Source organism: Monodelphis domestica, chromosome 1, assembly GCF_027887165.1.
Source record: "Monodelphis domestica isolate mMonDom1 chromosome 1, mMonDom1.pri, whole genome shotgun sequence".
NCBI classification, from domain to species: domain Eukaryota; kingdom Metazoa; phylum Chordata; class Mammalia; order Didelphimorphia; family Didelphidae; genus Monodelphis; species Monodelphis domestica.
The window spans coordinates 600,573,872-600,591,970 of NC_077227.1; the positions used below are offsets into that span (position 1 = coordinate 600,573,872).

General features: G+C 37.9%; 1 protein-coding gene across 5 annotated transcripts in view; it reads left to right on the forward strand.

The window, feature by feature from the left end:
• MIS18BP1 (MIS18 binding protein 1) overlaps window positions 1-18,099 on the forward strand; it is a 91,711-nt gene that overhangs the window by 18,330 nt on the left and 55,282 nt on the right. Inside the window, exons 1-5 of one of the 5 annotated variants that reach the window (XM_007476560.3) lie at window positions 1,398-1,556; window positions 9,192-9,240; window positions 9,766-10,498; window positions 14,365-14,517; window positions 14,850-15,313. In XM_007476560.3, the coding sequence (XP_007476622.1) occupies window positions 9,901-10,498; window positions 14,365-14,517; window positions 14,850-15,313 (1,215 nt within the window). In that variant the 5' untranslated portion in view covers window positions 1,398-1,556; window positions 9,192-9,240; window positions 9,766-9,900. Of the gene's footprint in view, window positions 1-1,297; window positions 1,557-9,191; window positions 9,241-9,765; window positions 10,499-14,364; window positions 14,518-14,849; window positions 15,314-18,099 lie in introns of those variants that run through there. The other 4 variants (XM_007476559.3, XM_007476562.3, XM_007476561.2 and 1 more) reach the window with 4 other exon arrangements.

An 18,099-nucleotide genomic window follows, 5' to 3' on the forward strand; every position in this document is an offset into this window, starting at 1 on the left:
TGTTGTTCCTGCTTTGGTTTTTATTTATATCTCCATTGCTCAGCACACTTATCAGGTACATAATAAACACTTAATGCTTGTTTACTTGAAACATTGACAATAGAATATAGATTGACATAGCACCTGCCTCACTGAGTTGTGAGAATCAAATGAAAATGAGATAATGCAGTTAGAAAAACCTTATGAAAGTATTAGGTATAATTGTTTTTAATGAACCTATATGTAATTTATTGTATCCATTTCTCCTTGAAATTTAGAGTGGTTATTATAATACATGGTACACAGTTGAAAAATATATATGAAACAAGAAATAATCAACATGTACATTTGACCTAGTTCTTTATACATACTATCTAAATAATTTGGAGGAAGCAGAAAACTGTCATAAACCATTTACCTCAAAGGGAAATTATAATTATAAAATTATATATATACATATATATAAAATAATTATAAAAAATATAATTCTGGTCTTTATTCATTTTTTTTGAGTGTGTGTTGAGCACACCGGTATTTGTTTTTTGAAACAAAAAATAAATCTACTTGACTGGTTTAATATAACATTTTCATTCTTGAAACTACGATATATTTCATTAGGATAAAAGATATCTAAAATCAAACAGATATACAATTGGAACAAATTCTAAGTAAATGATATTATATTGAAAATATAATCTTGTTCACATCTTGCCTCTGAGATTTATCATAAATTCTTAACTTGGATTTCCCATCGGCCTCTCAAACTCAGCAAGTCTGAAAAACAGGACCTCCCATCTCTAGGTCTGGCGCGCAATTCCCTGAGCCACACCTAACGTTCCCATGGGCTTTTAAATAAGGCAAGTTCAAAGTTACAGCAACTCTTCAGCTTTTCTTCTATTCAACAAATCAAATTGGGGGGCGAGCGCTCCCTAAAACTTTTTTGCAGTTTCTACTCAAGAAAGCCTCCTCCGAGGAAAAAGAAAGATGTAAGGAAGGCAGGGCAAGACAACAGGACCTAAGCAAAAAGTTGTGCAGAAAGTCTGTCAGGGAGCACGTTCCTTTAAGTCTTGTACACGTTCATGAGCTCATTTGTAAGCAAAGTCCAGACGGCTTAAAAGACACCTTAGAACAGCTTGGCCCAACTTTTAATTTTGCAAATTAAGAAATTGAGCCCAAGGTAAGAAAACGGCCCCAAATCTCGAAAACCAGGCCGTTCAGCGTTTCCCCTGGCAGCCCGGTAGCCACTACAGTCTGCAGAGAAGGGGCTCCGCCCATGCGGGCCGGGGTGGGCGGGGCATAAAGCTTCGCGCCATGACGTAATAACGATGACACGTTGGGCTGCGCCAATCGTACGTGGCGGCGGCGGCGGGCTCGTGTGTGCTGCAGTTTGAACTAAAAAGCTGCTGTGTCTTGTAAGTAGCGGCTGAGGAGAGGTTCCTGAGCAGAAGGGGTTTAGTGTGTGCGCCCTCGGCGAGGACCTCGGGTGTTCGCGCTATCCGGCTGCACTGTGTCCTCCGCTCCGCTTCCCCCGCCTAAGAGCAGATAGTCGAGGGAGCCGAATCTGATCTTCCGCGGCGGTGAGAGCCCGAATCCCCGAACCCTTTTCCGTCCCCGCGGCGGCCTCAGGGGATTGGAAGCTGTCCGTGCCCGGGAGGGGGATTACTGACGTGGGGAGGAATTGAGTTTGTGTGTGTGCTGGGAGACTGAGGCCCAGCCGGGTTTGAAGGCTAAGCCTGGAGTGCTGTGCGGTTCCCGCCTTCCTTCATTGGCTGGAACAGCCTCGAGCTTCTTCCGCCTCTCCCGGGACCGCGGTAATCTCTTCCCCCTTTGCCTCCTCAGACACATCCCCTTTTCCTTCAGGCCTTTTTTGCTCCCCCCGGCCTCTCCTATTGCTTTCTGAACTTGCTCCAGCATGACTGAGCCTTTAGAACAAGGTGCACTGGGGACCTTTATCTTTCCTGGACATTTGCCTCTTGAGTGCTCTCAGCGCTTTCCTTCGAGCATAATATCTTAGTTTCCGGAGAGCCCGGTGCCGTGGACAGAGTGGACACAAGCAATGCTTGTTCATTCATTCGATCATTAACTGATTCGCCTGCTCGGTAGAAATAGCCTCCCTCTTCTCTGTTCTTCCCCCCCCCCCCCATTGTGTGACTTTGGTCAAGTCACTTAGCTTTTGGGACCAAGTTTCCTCATCTTTAATATGTTTGATTTAGTCTTCTTATAGCACCAAATGTATGATTCTATGAAATCTTAGCCTACTTTCCTTACGCCTGCTTGGAGCAGCCTTCCTCCTCCTAGCAATCTAGTGAATTTATTTTAGGCAGAGCATTTTCCTAATTACTCCAGTCTGTGTGGCTACTTTAAGAAAGTAATTAATATAGCAAGTCAAGGATATGGTTATCATCCATAATAGAGCAAAAATAATCTACTGGTGTCTGACTTAAGGCATTGATGGATAGTATTGCCCAGAACTATGGAGTCTGTGATTGATCTACTCTTCTTCAGTAACTCCCTATAACCTCTAGGATAAAATACAAAAGTCTTAGCTTGGCATTTAAAACCCTCCACAATATGGATACCAATTGCATTTCTAGTTTTATTAAATATTACTCCCTTTCCTGCATTCTTGTCAAACTGGCTTGCTCCTGTTCTACTCACCTATGACTGTTCCCTTGAATTAGTTGTCTCATGTCTGGAATAAACTCCATCGCCTCCATGTCTTAGCATCCCTACCTTTGTTAAAAGCACTTAACCCCCATTGCCTAGCCCTTACTGCTCTTCTGCCTTGGAAATAATACACAATATTGATTGTATGGTAGAAGGTAAGAGTTAGATGTCACTAACAGTTAAAATTACATCACTAACAGTTAAAATCACATCACTACCTATTTACTTATTTGTAAATGAGTTCTATCACCTCAGTAGAACATAGTCCCTTGACACTAGCAGATGTTTCCTTTTTTTTGTGCTTGTCTCCAGCACCTAGTATACCACCTTGCACATAGGCACTTAATATTTTTTAATAATTATTTGGCAAATTAAATCTATTCATTATCTATTATATGAGGCATCATTCTTAGTAGAAAGAAAATATGTATTGCTTCTGATATCAATCAATAAACATTTATTAAGCACCTGCTATGTGCCACAGGCATAGTACTAAGACAGAAAGTCAAGGGGGTAGCTAAGTTGTTGGCTGGATTGAGAACCAGGCCTAGGTTCAAATGTGGCCTCAGACACCCTAGCTGTGTGACCCTGAGCCATTCACTTAACCCCTATGCCTAGACCTTACTGCTGTTCTGTCTTAGAACCAATGGAGAATATTGATTCTAAAATGGAAGGTAAGGGTTAAAAAACAAATCAAAATTCAGTCCCTGCCATCAGGGATTTCACAGTCTATTGGGGGAGACAACAAACAAACAACTATGTATAAGCAAGCTATATATAAGCTAAATAAGTAACTATTAAGAGAGGGAAGACATCAGGAAATAGAGATTGGAAAAAGCTTCCATTAGAAAAAGGGTTTAAATTAGGACTTAAAGGAATCCAAGGAAGTCTATAGACAAAGATGAATAGGGAAGTTATTGTAGGCATGTAGGACAGCCAAGAAAATGCTGCCCTGAGATGTAGTGTCTTGTTTGTGGAACATCAAGGAGAATGCATTGTATAGAAGAATAAGATGTAAGAAGAGGGGAAGGGCTAGATTATAAAGGGCTTTGAATGCCAAACAGGGTTTATATTTGGCTCTGGTGGTGGTAGGGATCCATTGGGGTTTTTTAGTCTGACCTATGTTTTAGGAAAATCACTTAGTAACTGAAAGGAGAATGGATTGGAGTGGGAAGAAACTTGAGGGAGGAAGACCCACCAGCAGGCAATTGCAGTAGTCCAGGTTTTGTGTCAGTTAAAGATTCTGAGAGACTATGTTCCAGGTAAAATCAGTTTATTGATAGGTTAGCAATAATTAATAGATGAATTGATCAGAGATCTCTTGGTGATCAAAGATCAAGAAATTCTGCCTCCAGAGTCATCAAATACAATTTTGGAAGCTCAGGATCTTCCCCTCCCTCCCAAGACATCCCAGAACATTTCTAATTGATGAGTAACTAATGAAGAAATGGTTCAAAATTATCTTAGTCTTTCCTTTATTCCTTAATTGATGATGGAAAATCACATGCCCAGTCCTAGGATTCTAATATCTGTTGGGAAAAATTAGGACCTGAGAGTGGTTAAGAGTGACGTCTTTTCACTCAAATCTGGCTGACAAGGTCTCCCTGCTTTCTGAAGTAATACTTGGCCTAAGCAAGTTCTTATTTACTGGGCAGGATAGAACCCTCAATCTCACTTTTCATTCCCCTAAAGTAGAAGATGCTCTAGGATAGGGGGATGTGAAAAGCAGGTTTGAAGGGCAGATCTAAACCTAAATTTAAAGCTAGAAATTAAATAAAATACCATATCAGCCTCTCAGTGTGAGATGATGAGGGTCTGTACCAGAGCGGTGGAAGTGGGAAGGAGGGTATATTAGAGAAATGTTGCAGAAGTGAAATTGGAAGAAGCTTGTTGGGGGTGGGGAGTGAGATAGTGAGGAATCCAGGATGAGCCTTGTAAGCTCATCAAACTCATCAACTTGTGAGGCTGAGGAAAGGGAGGATAATTATAGCCCTCTACAGAAATGGGGGAAGATGAGGGTGGGTAGATTTAGAGAGAAATATGCCGAGTTGTTTTGACCACATTGATTTTAAGGTGTCTATTCAACATCCAGGTTTAGGTGTCTGTAAGATTGGAGGTCAGCAGAGAGATTAGGGCAGGCAAATTTTAATCAATCGATCAAACATTTATCAAATGTGTAATATATACCAGGGTGGTATGAGGTGTTCAGGGAGGACTAGCACGTCTGGTGGGGAGGGGCTGTTTATGTACCTTTGGTGTCCACCTGCCACTCAACTCAACCTATGGCCCCAAGAAGCTGTGCCCCATGAAGTGGCCACATCCCAGTAAAACAGCCTTGGCAGATGGGCTAAACCAGTTTGAGAATAACTGACCTTAAGTAGATGTCAACCCTAACCTTCCCCTGGCAGAAGAGGCAGATGAAAACAGTTTGTTCTGGTGATACAGAAGGCAGCTGAATCAGGGCTGTGGAGCTTGGGCAGACATCAAAATGCCGCTGCATCTGGGACCATCACCAGTCATTCTGACTCTCTTGTCCCTGGACTTGGATGACTTTGTGTGACTGCTTCATTTAAACCCAATTCAGAAGCAAATCAAAGATCTGACTCTCGTGTGATTCCATCATCAACAACTAAGTGGCAGCCACTGGCTGAATCTCTGGGGATACCAAGAGAAGTAAAAGATGGGTAAAATGATATGCAAACAAATATATACAAAAGCAAGCTATATGCAGGATAATTAGGAAACGGTTAAGAGAGGTAAAACACTGGAATTAAGAGGGCTCAGAGAAGGCTTCCTATAGAAGGTAGAATTTTAATTGGAACTTGAAGCCGGGGGTCTTGAATAGAGCATCAGTCTTGTGTCACTTCAGGAGTCTTTGACTCTTTGGAACTTCATGTGGGATCTTTTTGACAAAGATACTACTGAAGTGGTTTGCCATTTCCTTCTCCAGTTCATTAGATAGAGATAGGGTGAAGTTATTTGTCCAGGGTCACACAGCTAGTAAGTATCTGAGGTTGGATTTGAATTCAGTGAAGATGAGTCTTCACGATTCTAAGCAGTGTCCTCTCCATTTCACCACCTACCTGCCCTAATCAGCATAGAAATGTTAATTTTATCCATAGGAACTGCTGAAATCATCAAATGAAATAGAGGGAAAAGAAAAGAGGACCAGGACAAAAGCCTGTGGAACACTTGGAGTTAAGAGGGTATGGTTTGGATTAGGGTCCAGCAGAGGAGACTGAGAAGGAGCAGTGAGATAGGTAGGAGGAAAACCAGGAAAAAGTGTCCTGCAAACAGAGAAGGAGTATCCAGGAGGACAAGGGTGGTCAACAGTGTCAAAGGTTACTGAAATGTCAGGAGGAGAATGAGTACTGAGAAAAGACCAATGGCTTTGGTAAATTGGATTTGAGCATTGGTTACTTTGAAGAGAGGAATATCAGTGGAATGATAATGGTGGAAGCTGTATTGTAAGGGGTTTATAAGAGAGTGAGTAAAGAGAACATGGAGGGAGGCTCTTTATTTTAGAGAACCTTTTCAATGGGGACAGGTAATATTTTATAAGTGAGCAGGGAAATATTAGCTTTGGCCCCTTTAATTTGTGGGCAGCAGTCAGGTGTTTCATGGGATAGAGAGGCAGGCCTTAGAGACCAGAGGTCCTGGGTTGAATTGTGGCCTCAGATACTCCTAGCTGTAAGAACACAGACAAGTCATTTAACCCCCATTGCCTAGCCTGTACCACTTTTCTTCCTTGGAACTGATACTTGGTTTCTATTCTAGGCCAGAAGGTAAAGGTTTTAAAAACTTTTGGGAGATTTGTTTTAATCAGCAAGATCTGCCTTCTCATTCTCCCTCCCCAAGGCTCCCCCCTACTCCCCCCTCAGTTGCAAACCATGAAAAACAAAATGGATTATAAACATATGAAGTCAACTAAAACAAATTTTCACAATGGCCATGTTCCCCTCCTCCCCATTACCTTATTTTTTTTACATTCTGAATCTTCTCCCTCTCTTTCCTAAGGTGGGTAGCGTTTTTCAATAATAGTTCTCTGAAATTGTTGGTTATTAACTCTTGATAAGATTTTAGCATATTTAGCATTAATTAATAAATTAATTGAGCATAACTTGCTTATCTGTTTCCAAATTTATGGACATTTCCTCAGATTCCCATTCTTTGAGATCTCAAAAGGAGCTATAAATATTTTTTTGCATATCTTAGAGGGACTTTTTTTGTTTATGACTAATTTTTCCCTTAATTTATTCCTTCTCTTATGACTCCTCCTGCTTCTTTTTTCCCTTCTATTTCTCTGCTGAATGAAATGTTTTTTTTTTTCTGTATGCAAATATTTGTGTGTGTGTGTCCTTTTGACCAGAAGAGAGTGGAGTTCAAATGTTATCTCCTTCCCCTATGTATAAACTTCTTGAGCAACCTGATTATAAAATTTTCCTTAACCTTCCATTCCCTCTAGCTAGCATATTACTTTCCCCCTGTCTTTTCATTTTTAAGATAAAAAAAAAATAACAGAACTACTCCCAGGCCTTGTCTAATTAGACTCCCTCTATGAGCCTTAGTGATGATACAGGGGGCCTCTGTATCATCTCTCCATATTTGAATATAAGGAGTTTATAGCCTTGTTTCATCATCTATCACTGTTCATTCAGTTTTACCTTTTTATGTTTCTCTTCACTTCTGTGTTGTACTTTAAAGTTTCTTTGCAGCTCTGGCCTTTCATTAAGTATTTATACAGTGCCTTCCATGAACCAGACACAGGACGGAGTGCTTTATAAATATTTTCTCATTTGAATCCTGCAAAGTAGGTGCTTTTATGATTTCCATTTTATAGTTGAGGAAACTGAGCCAAACAGAGGTTAAGGGACTTGCCCAGCTAGTATATGTCTGAGATTAGATTTGAACTCAAGTCTTCCTGACTCCAAGCCCAAGGTTGTATGTATTGCACAACTTTATTGCCAGAAACATTGGACGTTGCCCTCTATTTCATTAAAAATCCATTCCCCCTAATATACTGAATATTGCTGGCTAAATTATTCTTAGCTATAATTCTATATCCTTTACCTTTTAGAATATCGTATCATATCATATTCCAAGTTCTCCCTTTATAGTAGAGATGTAAATTGTGTATAAATTCTGACTGGCTCCTCAGTGTTTGAATTTTTTCTGGCTTACGACTGACAAAATTTTACTTTGACCTGGAAGCTCATATTTTGGTAATGATCTTGGGAGTTTTTATTTTGGAATTTCTCTTAGAGGATTAGTGGAATCTTTTTATTTCTGCTTTAACCTCTGGCTCTAAAAGATAGGGGCAGTTTTCTTTTTAAATTTCTTGAAATACAATGCCCATGCCCCTTTTTTGGTCATGACTTTCAGATAATTCAATGATTATTAAATTTTTCTTCCTGGAACTTTTTTCCAGTTTGGTTATTTTTTGCTCTGGGTTATCTTACATTTTCTTTCATTTTTTCCCTCAGCCATTTGACTTAACATTTCTTATTGCCTCATTAGCTCCTCTTTGGTTCATTCTAACTTTCAAGGAGTTTGTTACTTGGGTAAAATTTTATACTTCTGCCAAGCTCTTAATCTTCTTGCCAATCCTTTCTTCCATAGCTTTCTTTTTTTTTCCTTCAGTTTTTACTCTAGCATTCATTTATTTTTTTAAAAGTTAACTCTTTTTAAAAAATTAAATTCTTAGGGGGCAGCTGGGTAGCTCAGTGGATTGAGAGCTAGGCCTAGAGATGGGAGGTCCTAGGTTCAGATCTGGCCTCAGACACTTCTCAGCTGTGTGACCCTGGGCAAGTCACTTGACCCCCATTGCCTAGCCCTTACCACTCTTCTGCCTTGGAGCCAATACATGGTATTGACTCCAAGACGGAAGGTAAGAGTTAAAAAAAAAAATTAAATTCTTGCTTCATCACTTCCAGGAATTCTAGTTGATTTTGTGCCCAAACTGTGTTTTCCTCTGAGGCTTTGTTTGTAGATATTTTGAAGTCATTCTCTTTTCCTAGGTTTGGGTCTTGAGTGGTCTTGCTACCATAATAACTCATTATGTTGGGTTTCTGTTTTTGTTTGTCCATTCTTCCAGCCTGTTTCCTGACATGTTTTCAGAGATGATCTCTACTACAATTGTAGAAAGGTCTGTGCTGGTGCTACTTTCTTGGTATTAAGTGTTTTATTCCAAACTCTCAGGGACATATTGAGAACATACAAACTTTCAGTGCCCTCAAAGTAGTCTGATCCAGGGCAAAAAGTGATTGTTGCCCTCCTGATCTGAACTCTGCAGGTTCTTCACTTGGGTTTGTTTCTGTGCAAGAGTAGATGCTGCTGGATTCTAATCCTATCAACCAGCTTGCAAACTTTGTTAGCAAGGAGAAGCAGAATTAGAATTTCCCCTCTGGTCTGGGATTTCTGCTTTGGTTATTCCTGTGGAGCCTGGACTAGATGCTTTAAGTGAGATCTTACTCTGACCTTGGAGTCTTCACCACACTTCTAGAGCTTGGCTTCTGAACTTCTTCCTTTCTTTATACATTGCCCAGGGCTTCCCTAACCAGCAATGCTGCCCTCTGGATCTGTAACCTGGAGCAGGTTAGTGGACAACAAGACTACCCATTGGCAACTGTCCCCATCTCCATGGCCCTGAATTTATTATCCTAGGGGAAAAGTGGGGAGGTGATACTAAATGAATAATAACTCACATATACTGGCACTTTACAAAGGCTTTACATACATTGCTCTCTTATTTGACTTATATTGTATAGCAGATATAAGACTAGTGACGCAGATTTGTAAATTAGTGTCTTTTTTGAGACCTTAAGATTATTAATAAAGCTGGAAAGGATCTTAGCTGCTATCTAGTCCAACTGCCACCTCTTAAAAATGAGAAAGCTGAGACTTGGAGCAGTTAAATGACCATAGTCAAACAGCTATGGTGTAAAAGGAAGAATTAAAACATAGATGATCTTCGTGGCTCTTATGTCCAGGTTTGCTCTCCACTACACCATGCTTTTTAATGCATCAGTTTTTTAACTTTACTTACTCAGTATGTACTTGTTTATTGCAAACATCTGAATATAGTCTAGACTTTTATAACATTTTAGTGTTTTCTTTTAGATAAAACCATGAAGAAAATTGAGGTCTTCTTGAATTCTACTTTCCCCGTTTTCCCTTGAAGTTTCACTTTGAAACAACTGGTTTTAAATCAATTTTCTATTAAAGGAGATTTTTTTTTGGTTCTGACTTATCAAGATGATTACAGCGTGTCCAAAAAGTCAAGAAACACCAAAGTTTTCATTGAATTCTTTTAGAAGAGGAAATGTACCCATTAATGCAGTTCTTTCAAATAATATACCTTCAGAAACACTTACACCATTAAAAGATCTAGTGAAGTATAAAAATAATAATTTAAATGACAACAACAATACTAATGACCTTGGGGAGCATGTGAACCCAGAAGTGGAACATTACAAGAGTGAAATCAGTACCCTTCAGTCAACGGTAATAGCTGGTCATCTTAACTCCAACAGTTTTTCACATGACTTTGGCGAAAAAGCTAATGAACACAAAGGGACAACATTTTCAAATGAGGAAGTTTTCAAAAGGAACGAAACTTTTGACATTTTAACCTGTGAATCTCCTGCAAAATTATTTCAAAGAATGAAAACAAGGTCACTTCTAGCTACACAAAAGCATTCACTTCCAGACAGTTCATTATTGGAGTTGCAGAGGACTCAAAGAGATGTGATCTTGAGTCCTCTTTTATCTGAGAGAAGCAAACTGAATAAAACCTTTATTTCTGGTTTTCCTGATTGTCACAAAGTATCATCAGATGAACGTTCATTTTCAGGTTAGTCATTATTTAAGTTAGTGATAATTTTTTAAAAGAGAAATTCTGTAATCGCATAACCAGTGAAAGTATAAAAGTGTGTATGTGTGTGTCTGTGTATGTGTCTCTGTGTGTACATTTTTGTGGCAAGCATGTATTCTAATCTAGAAATAAATACCTAAATCTTTGCTGTTGCATGACTTTGAGTAGAGAGTGGAAAGATCAAAGGAAATTCTTCAGTCAATAAGCATTTATTGAGTACCTCCTCTGTGTCAAACACTGTGCTACGTGCTGGGGATACAAGAAGCAAAAAGTCCTTGCCCTCTGGGAGCTCATAGTCTAATAGAAGAGACAACAAGCAAATATATGTAGATATAGGATAAGCAGGAAATGATAGAGGGAAGGCTCTGGACTAGAATTCAGAGGGTTAGGGAACACTTCCTGTGGAAGGAGGTGGGGTTTTAGCTGGGCCTTGAAAGAAGCCAGGGAAGTCAGCAGGCATAGATGAGGCAGAGCACTCCAGGCATGGAGGAGGACAGTAGAGAAAATCCCCAGAGAGGGAGAGATACCTGGTTCACAGAACAGCAGGAAGGTCAAGAGTATGTGTTGTATTAATGCATAAGAAAATTGGAAAAGTGGTGAATATGGTGGGATAGGTTATGAAGGGCTTGGAATGCCAAAGATTTTTGTATTTGATCCTAGGGATAATAGGGAACTGTTGGAGTTTATTGAGTACAGGTGGGGAGGGACGGATAGACAAATGCTCCCAAGAGAGGTGGAAAGACCATGGAGTGTTTTGGAAGGGATTACTTTTTCCCTTCTCATGTAGCCTGAGAAAAGAGACACAAATGAATATTTCTACTGGCCACAGCTGTCAGTTACTTGTAGAGAGAGACATACTTGTCCTGTGGCAGAACTGATTCAGTTGCTGACTTTTCCTGTCGTTCTCTGCCTATTTCTAGGGGAGTGGAACTGAGAACAGAATTTTTTCTTTTTATTTTTTTTAAACCCTTACCTTCTGTCTTAGAATTGATACTTTTATTGGTTCCAAGGCAGAAGAGAAGTAAGAGCTAGACGTGGGGGTGGGGGTAAGTGATTTGCCCAAGGGCACACAGCTAGGAAGTGTCTGAGATGAGATTTAAACCCAGGATCTCCCATCTCCAGGCCTGGTGTTCTCTATCCACTCAGCTACCTCTAGTTGCCATAAAAAATTGACTTTATAAAAAATATCATTTCAAAAAAATTTAATATTATTTCTAAGCCTCAGTCAATGGATCCACTGATGAGAACATTTTCTGTGTTAAAAAATTTGAGTATCCTTGTACTTGTTCTATTGATTTTTTCTTTTTAATGTTTTTTCCAATTATATGTAGAAACAATTTTTAAAAAGTCCTTGCCTTCCATCTTAGTATCAATATTGTGTATTGTTACCAATAAAGACCTTGAGGTTTAGGCAGTTGAGATTAATTACTTGCCCATGTTCACACGACTAGAAGTGTCTGAGGCCAGATTTGAACCTAGGATCTCCCATCTCTAGGCCTGGTGATCTCAATCCATGAGCCACCTAGCTGCCCTTGGACATAGTTTTTAGCAACTGTTTTCTGACATTTTCTAATCTAGATTCTCTTCTCTCCTCTTCCCATTTCCCAAGATGGTAAATAATCTGATATGGGTTTATACCAGTGTTTTCTTATTGACTTTAAACATCTATGGTACTAAGAAATATCTTTTTTGTGTCATGAATAAGACCTAAATTTAGCATGATCAAATTTTCTAGTATTTTGGAACTCAACAGTGCTTTTTTTTTTTTAATTAGGAAATTTGAATCATAGTGTGATTTGTAATAGTGTGGTTAAAAACCACTTTATTTCAAGGAATCCTTAGCAGCCTGTCATCTTATACAATTTGTTTAAAAATACTGGATTATTCAGTATCTAAAGCTCCTTCAGGACTCAAGGATAAGCTCGTAGGAAGCAGAATTAGGAGTATGCTACATGGATTTTGGAAAATTTAATGTAATTTTTCCTTGAGAACAATTGTGCTGATGTTTAAGTTTGATATCTGACATTTAAGAATAATATTTAGATAGTAAGGGCTTTAAAAATTTATAGTGCTAAAAAAACTTGAAAAAAGTAGGGAGCTTATTGGGAACAAAAGTACCTGGGATATTAGGAATGGGAGTCCATATTGAGGAAAGATAGAATACAATATAGGTAAATTCAGAACCAATTAAACAATCCAATTTAGAGTTATCAGTAATGGCTTGATGGGAGGCTTGAAGAATGATCTCTAATGTAATGTCTCTGGTCTCTTATTAACTCTTTTTATCAGTGGCTTCAAGGAGGCATATGTGGCTTATTTGTTGAAATTTTAGATAACAAAATTGGGAAGGATATGTTGAATGGCAGTCAGGATTCAGAAGTTTCTAAATAGGCTAGAAGAGAGTGCTAAGTCTGAATGCTAAGTGTAAATTCATATACCCTGGTTTAAAAAGTCAATGCCATAAGTACCAGATGGAGGAAAAATTAGGTAAGTGCAAATGAAAAAGATCTGGTTGTTTTAATGGACCACAATATAGCTCAACAGGCAAAAATTCAAATGTCATCTTATCTTCCCCTTAAAGACAGGCATAGTGCCAAGAATAATAGATGCAGGGGCATCTGGGTGACTCAGTGGATTGAGAGCTAGACCCAGAGATGGGATGTCCTGGATTAAAACTTGGATGTGTGGACATTTCCTACCTATGTGACCCTGGGCAAGTCACCTAATTCCCATTGCCTAGCCCTTACCACTCTTCTTCCTTGGGACCAGTATTCAATATTGATTCTAAGACAGAAGGTAAGGGTTTAAAAAGAAAAAGAAAAGAACAGATGATGAGAGTGTTGCTGTTTTCTATTCTGATCAGACCCAAGTCTGGTGCTTTAGTTTCATTTCTGCCTGTCAATTTAGGAAAGGCACTGATAAGCCAGAGGAAGGTGTGTAACATGATTAGGAGCCTGTAGTACAATCCATATCAGGAACCGAGAATGTTTATCTTGCAAAAGTGGAGACTTGGTGGGACAGGAGGCTTTTTAAGCCTTTAAAACTCCCACATGGAAGAGCGATTTAGACTTGTTTTGTCTCACCCCAGAATTAGATGCAATGGGTAGAGGTTATAAAGAGAAAGATTTTAGGCTTAATGTAAGGAGAAACTTTAAGAGCTTCAAGATAATTAAAACTATTTAAAAAGCAGTATCTACTGTCTTAACAGGTAGGTAGTGAATTCCTCTCACTAAAGGTCTTCATGCAAAAGCTGGCTAACCATTTGTGAGGTCTTCTGTATGTACAAGAGCTGTTTCCTAGATGCAGAATGGATTAGGAGGATTTTGAAGTCTTTTTCAACCATGAAATTTTCTTTGGAGAAGTTTTGTTATTGTATTTACTTGCATTTACTTGTTGATGACAAAAGTAAGAATAGAACTCATCTCCAAAATCTCAGTCCAGTATTCTACTGTACTATGCCAAGAATTTCATTTATGTAGATTTTTTTTTTTTCAATTCCACCTGGGGCAGCTAGATGGCTCAATGGATAGAGAGCCTAGCTGAGAGACAGAAGGTCCTGTGTTCAAATGTGACCTCAGATACATCCTAGCACTGTGACCCTGAGCAAGTCATTTCATTCCAATTGCATAGCCCTTACCACTCTTCTACCTTGGAACCAATACTTAGTATCAATTCTAAGATAGGAGGTAGGGGTTTAAAAAAATCTATCTTTAAATTGTGAATGGTATTATCAGTGATAAATGGAGTGTTATGCATGAGAGAAAATACCCAAATAATCAATGAATTTGATCATTAAATGCTTGTTTTCTGAATACATTTTTAAAATTTATCTTCACTGACTATAGGAGGTGAACTTCCTAATGCTTCAGGAGGGAAAGCATCTTCCCACACCAAAGAGACTTCATTGAAAAATTTTCAGAATAGTCTTTTTCTTCCAGTAAAACAAAAGATCACACATCAGCAAGAAAAACAATTTTGCCATCATAATTTAACTTATGGTAAGTTCTTTGTTTTTATACATTTTCATTGACAAATAGTATTAGTGCAGTATTTGTGTGAACTAAAACTTCATATAACATACAGAAAATCATTATTCTCCTTTCTTCCTCTTTCACTGTATAAAAGCAAGTTTTCATGGCTCTATAGTTTAAAAAATTGATTATATACAAGAGTTGGAATCTTAGAAGTAGAAAGGATTAGAGGAAAGCTTTGGGTAAAAGAAAACCTAGGTCTTTGGAATGTTTTTATTTAAAATTTAGCATTCTGAGCTTATACTTTATAGCCTTATAACTCCTCATAAATATAATACAATTTGGATGACTTTCTGCAGATATCACATCTTCAAAAGAAAAACAGGAAAACATTTCAACTTCATTAATCCTGAGTGAGGCATTAACCATGTCCAAATCTGCCAGGCTCCTTCAAGAAGATGAAAACAGAGTTACAAGTATTGAATTCAGCCAGTGTGATACCCTTATTTTGGAAAACATCGATGCTGATGATGAAAGATCTCAAAGTCCTAATGTTATCAGTACTAACTGTGAACATGTTAACATTGGCAATCAGTTATCAAAATGTGACAATGAAGTGCCTAAAGAAGGATTATTAGAACCAGAAACGAGTAAAGAAAGTGAAAGAAAAATCCCTGAGACTGTCCAACAGGGTACTACATCAGATATATGTAAAATTTTGATTACACCTAAATACAATACAATAGCATCGGAGAAAAAAGTTTCTAAGGTTTCTACAAATTTATCACATGCCAATAAGAACACACTCGTTCCCAAAAAAAAGGTAGGAACATTTTTAAAGCTTTCGATTGTCTAATTATGTGTTATATTAATTTGGAAGTAGAAAGTAGGCATTTAACATTTTTCCTTCTGCTGTTCTTTCAGGGACTGGATTTATGGGCTTTCTAGAGTACATTGAAAGATAAAATAACCAATAATTTAATAACCTAATTTAAGACATAGTACAAACTTACCTATTGTGACTATGTGGCCAAATGGAAAGAACAAAGGCCTAGGACCACATTGGCAAAGATGTGGTGGCACTGGCGCAGAGCTGACCCTTGGGGAGCTGCTCCCTTCCCCCTCTCCCAGCGCAGGAAGGAAGACAAATTTTGCATGCTCCACCCTTCTTTCTAGCTGCCCAAAGCAAGCACTTTCTCTCTTTGTTCTCTCTGGTAATGTTGGGGCTCACAGATAGCTTGAATTTGCCCTCTCGGAATAACTCATTTATTTTTGACCTGACTCTTCAGTTAATTCAGTGTGACCCTAGAGAAATCATTTATCCATTTTGGAACCAATCCGTTATCTGATAGATGAGGATAACTTGCCTTCACTCTTTCCCTTATGTTAGAAAGTCAATCCATCTTTTAATGTGGGTACTACTTTCTACATACAGTTGGTAACCTATCTGTCTGCCCATCTTGGGAAATTTTGTCCTCCACTTCTCGCCAATTCTTCAGGTGCCCATCCACTTGATGTACTTTCATTTTCTTGACATTGAGTAGATACCATTAGAAAACACAGGCTCTCCATTGGTTATTATTTTCTCTTATTATGTGATGGACCTATGTTCTTCTCTCTTCATGAATCTCTGCAATGACATCCTTTGTGCCTTTTCATTTGACTTGTTCTTTTTAAAAACAGATTTTTATTTATATTTTGTTTATATTACCTACATTTCTTTCCTTTTTTCTGTCTCAGAGAACTAAACTGTTCCTTGTAACAAAAATTTTAATTAAAAAAAGGAAAAAGTTAAAAGGCAACTTGGCAAAAGTGATCAACAAATCTGTTAGTGGTCTACACAAGAAGGGAAGGGAAGGTATCTTCTAATATTTCTCCTTTGGTGCCAAGCTGTTTCTTTATCATTTTTTAAATTTCAGTTTTTATTGTTTTGTGTTCTTTTTTGTTCTTTCCATTTATGTTATTGTAATCATTGTGGGTATTGTTTTCATATCTACTTATTTAACTTTGAGTTTCTTTTAAAATATTTATTTTATTGATTTTTAATTTTGATATCACCTAGATTTTGCTATGTTCCCCCTTCCATCCCGTATAACAATTAATTTTTTTTAAGTGGGAGAAAAAAGATCAGCAATATTGGATATCACTTTTAAAAAAAGAAATAAAGCCTGATTTATGCAGTGTTTCATACTTACAGACCCCAAGCTCTCCCAAGGAGTGGGGAAGAATCTTTACATACCTTTTCTTTGGGAACGAAGATTCAGTTTTGATTACTTTGTGGCAGTTCTTATCATTTCAATTTCTGTAGTCACCTTATTTTATTTTCTTTACTCTTATTTCACTTTCCATTAGTATGTATAAATCTTTCTATATGAAAAGATGTCTACCTGTATTCATCATATTTGTCATTTCTTATAGAACAATAAAATGACATTATTTGTCTCTTTGTTCCCAAGTGATGGATATCCACTTTGTTTCTATTTCTTTACTATCACAAAAAGTGTTGCTATAAATATTTTGATGTATATAGAGTCTTTCTTTTTGAAGGTCAATTCCATTTTTAGGATTTATACCTAATAGTTAACTCTCTGGGTCTGAGGGGATAGACATCTTAATTTGGTTTTATTTAGTATAATTTTGAATTGCTCTTCACACTAATGCATCTGTAATTTGGCACAACCGTCCTGGAAAGCAAGTTGGAATTATTCATCTGCTCAAGTCTTTCCAGATTTTTCTGTATTCATTATGTTCATGGTTTCAACATTCATGTACCACAGTATATTCAGCCATTCCCCAATCAGTGGGCATTAACTTTGTTTCTTTGTTAGCACAAAAAAGTGCTATTATAAAATTCTTTGGCATATTGTAGAGTCTTTCTATCTGACCTTCTGGTTGGGAGTTCTTAGCAGTGGAATCTTTGGATCAAAGGATATGGACATTTTGATTATTTTATTTGTATAATTTCAACTTTCTTACACTAGAGAACAAATTGCAAATTTTATTTCTTGCTCTTGGTTGATAGTGTGTTACAACTTTCTCCTACCAACCTTTCTCCTCTCCATGGATAGCCTTTTTGATTTCCTTAATTTTACTTATACTCTAACAGTAATGTTTAATAACTTAACAACTATAAAATGTCACTGAAATAATAATATCATTTGAAAAAATAAGATGAACTTTGAGGCATTAAGGGCACTGTAAATTTTTTCCATATTTAATTCAACCTGTTCGCTTCCTCCTATTTAGTTCCAGTCCCAGTTTATTATTTATTTGCAGTGTCTGTCACATGTATTGATAGCCAATTCCAAAAGTTGTCCACCAAGCTGTATATGATAATTGTAGCAGGTATTCTTTACCCACTTGATTTTTCCTGGGTGGATAATTAGGCTAAATTCTTGAGTGGTTATGAATCTCACTAAGGAGGCTCTGCATTGGTGATGGACTCAGTTCAGTGTTTGCAAAGCGGAGTATCTGGAGTACCTCACAATCTATAAGGAATTGCTCTTTTATTTAAAGTCTGTGCTGATACCCAGATTTCTTTCCAAAATGTTTGTACTGACCGACAGTTCTACCAACAGTACTAATCCTATTTTCCCACAACTTCTCCAA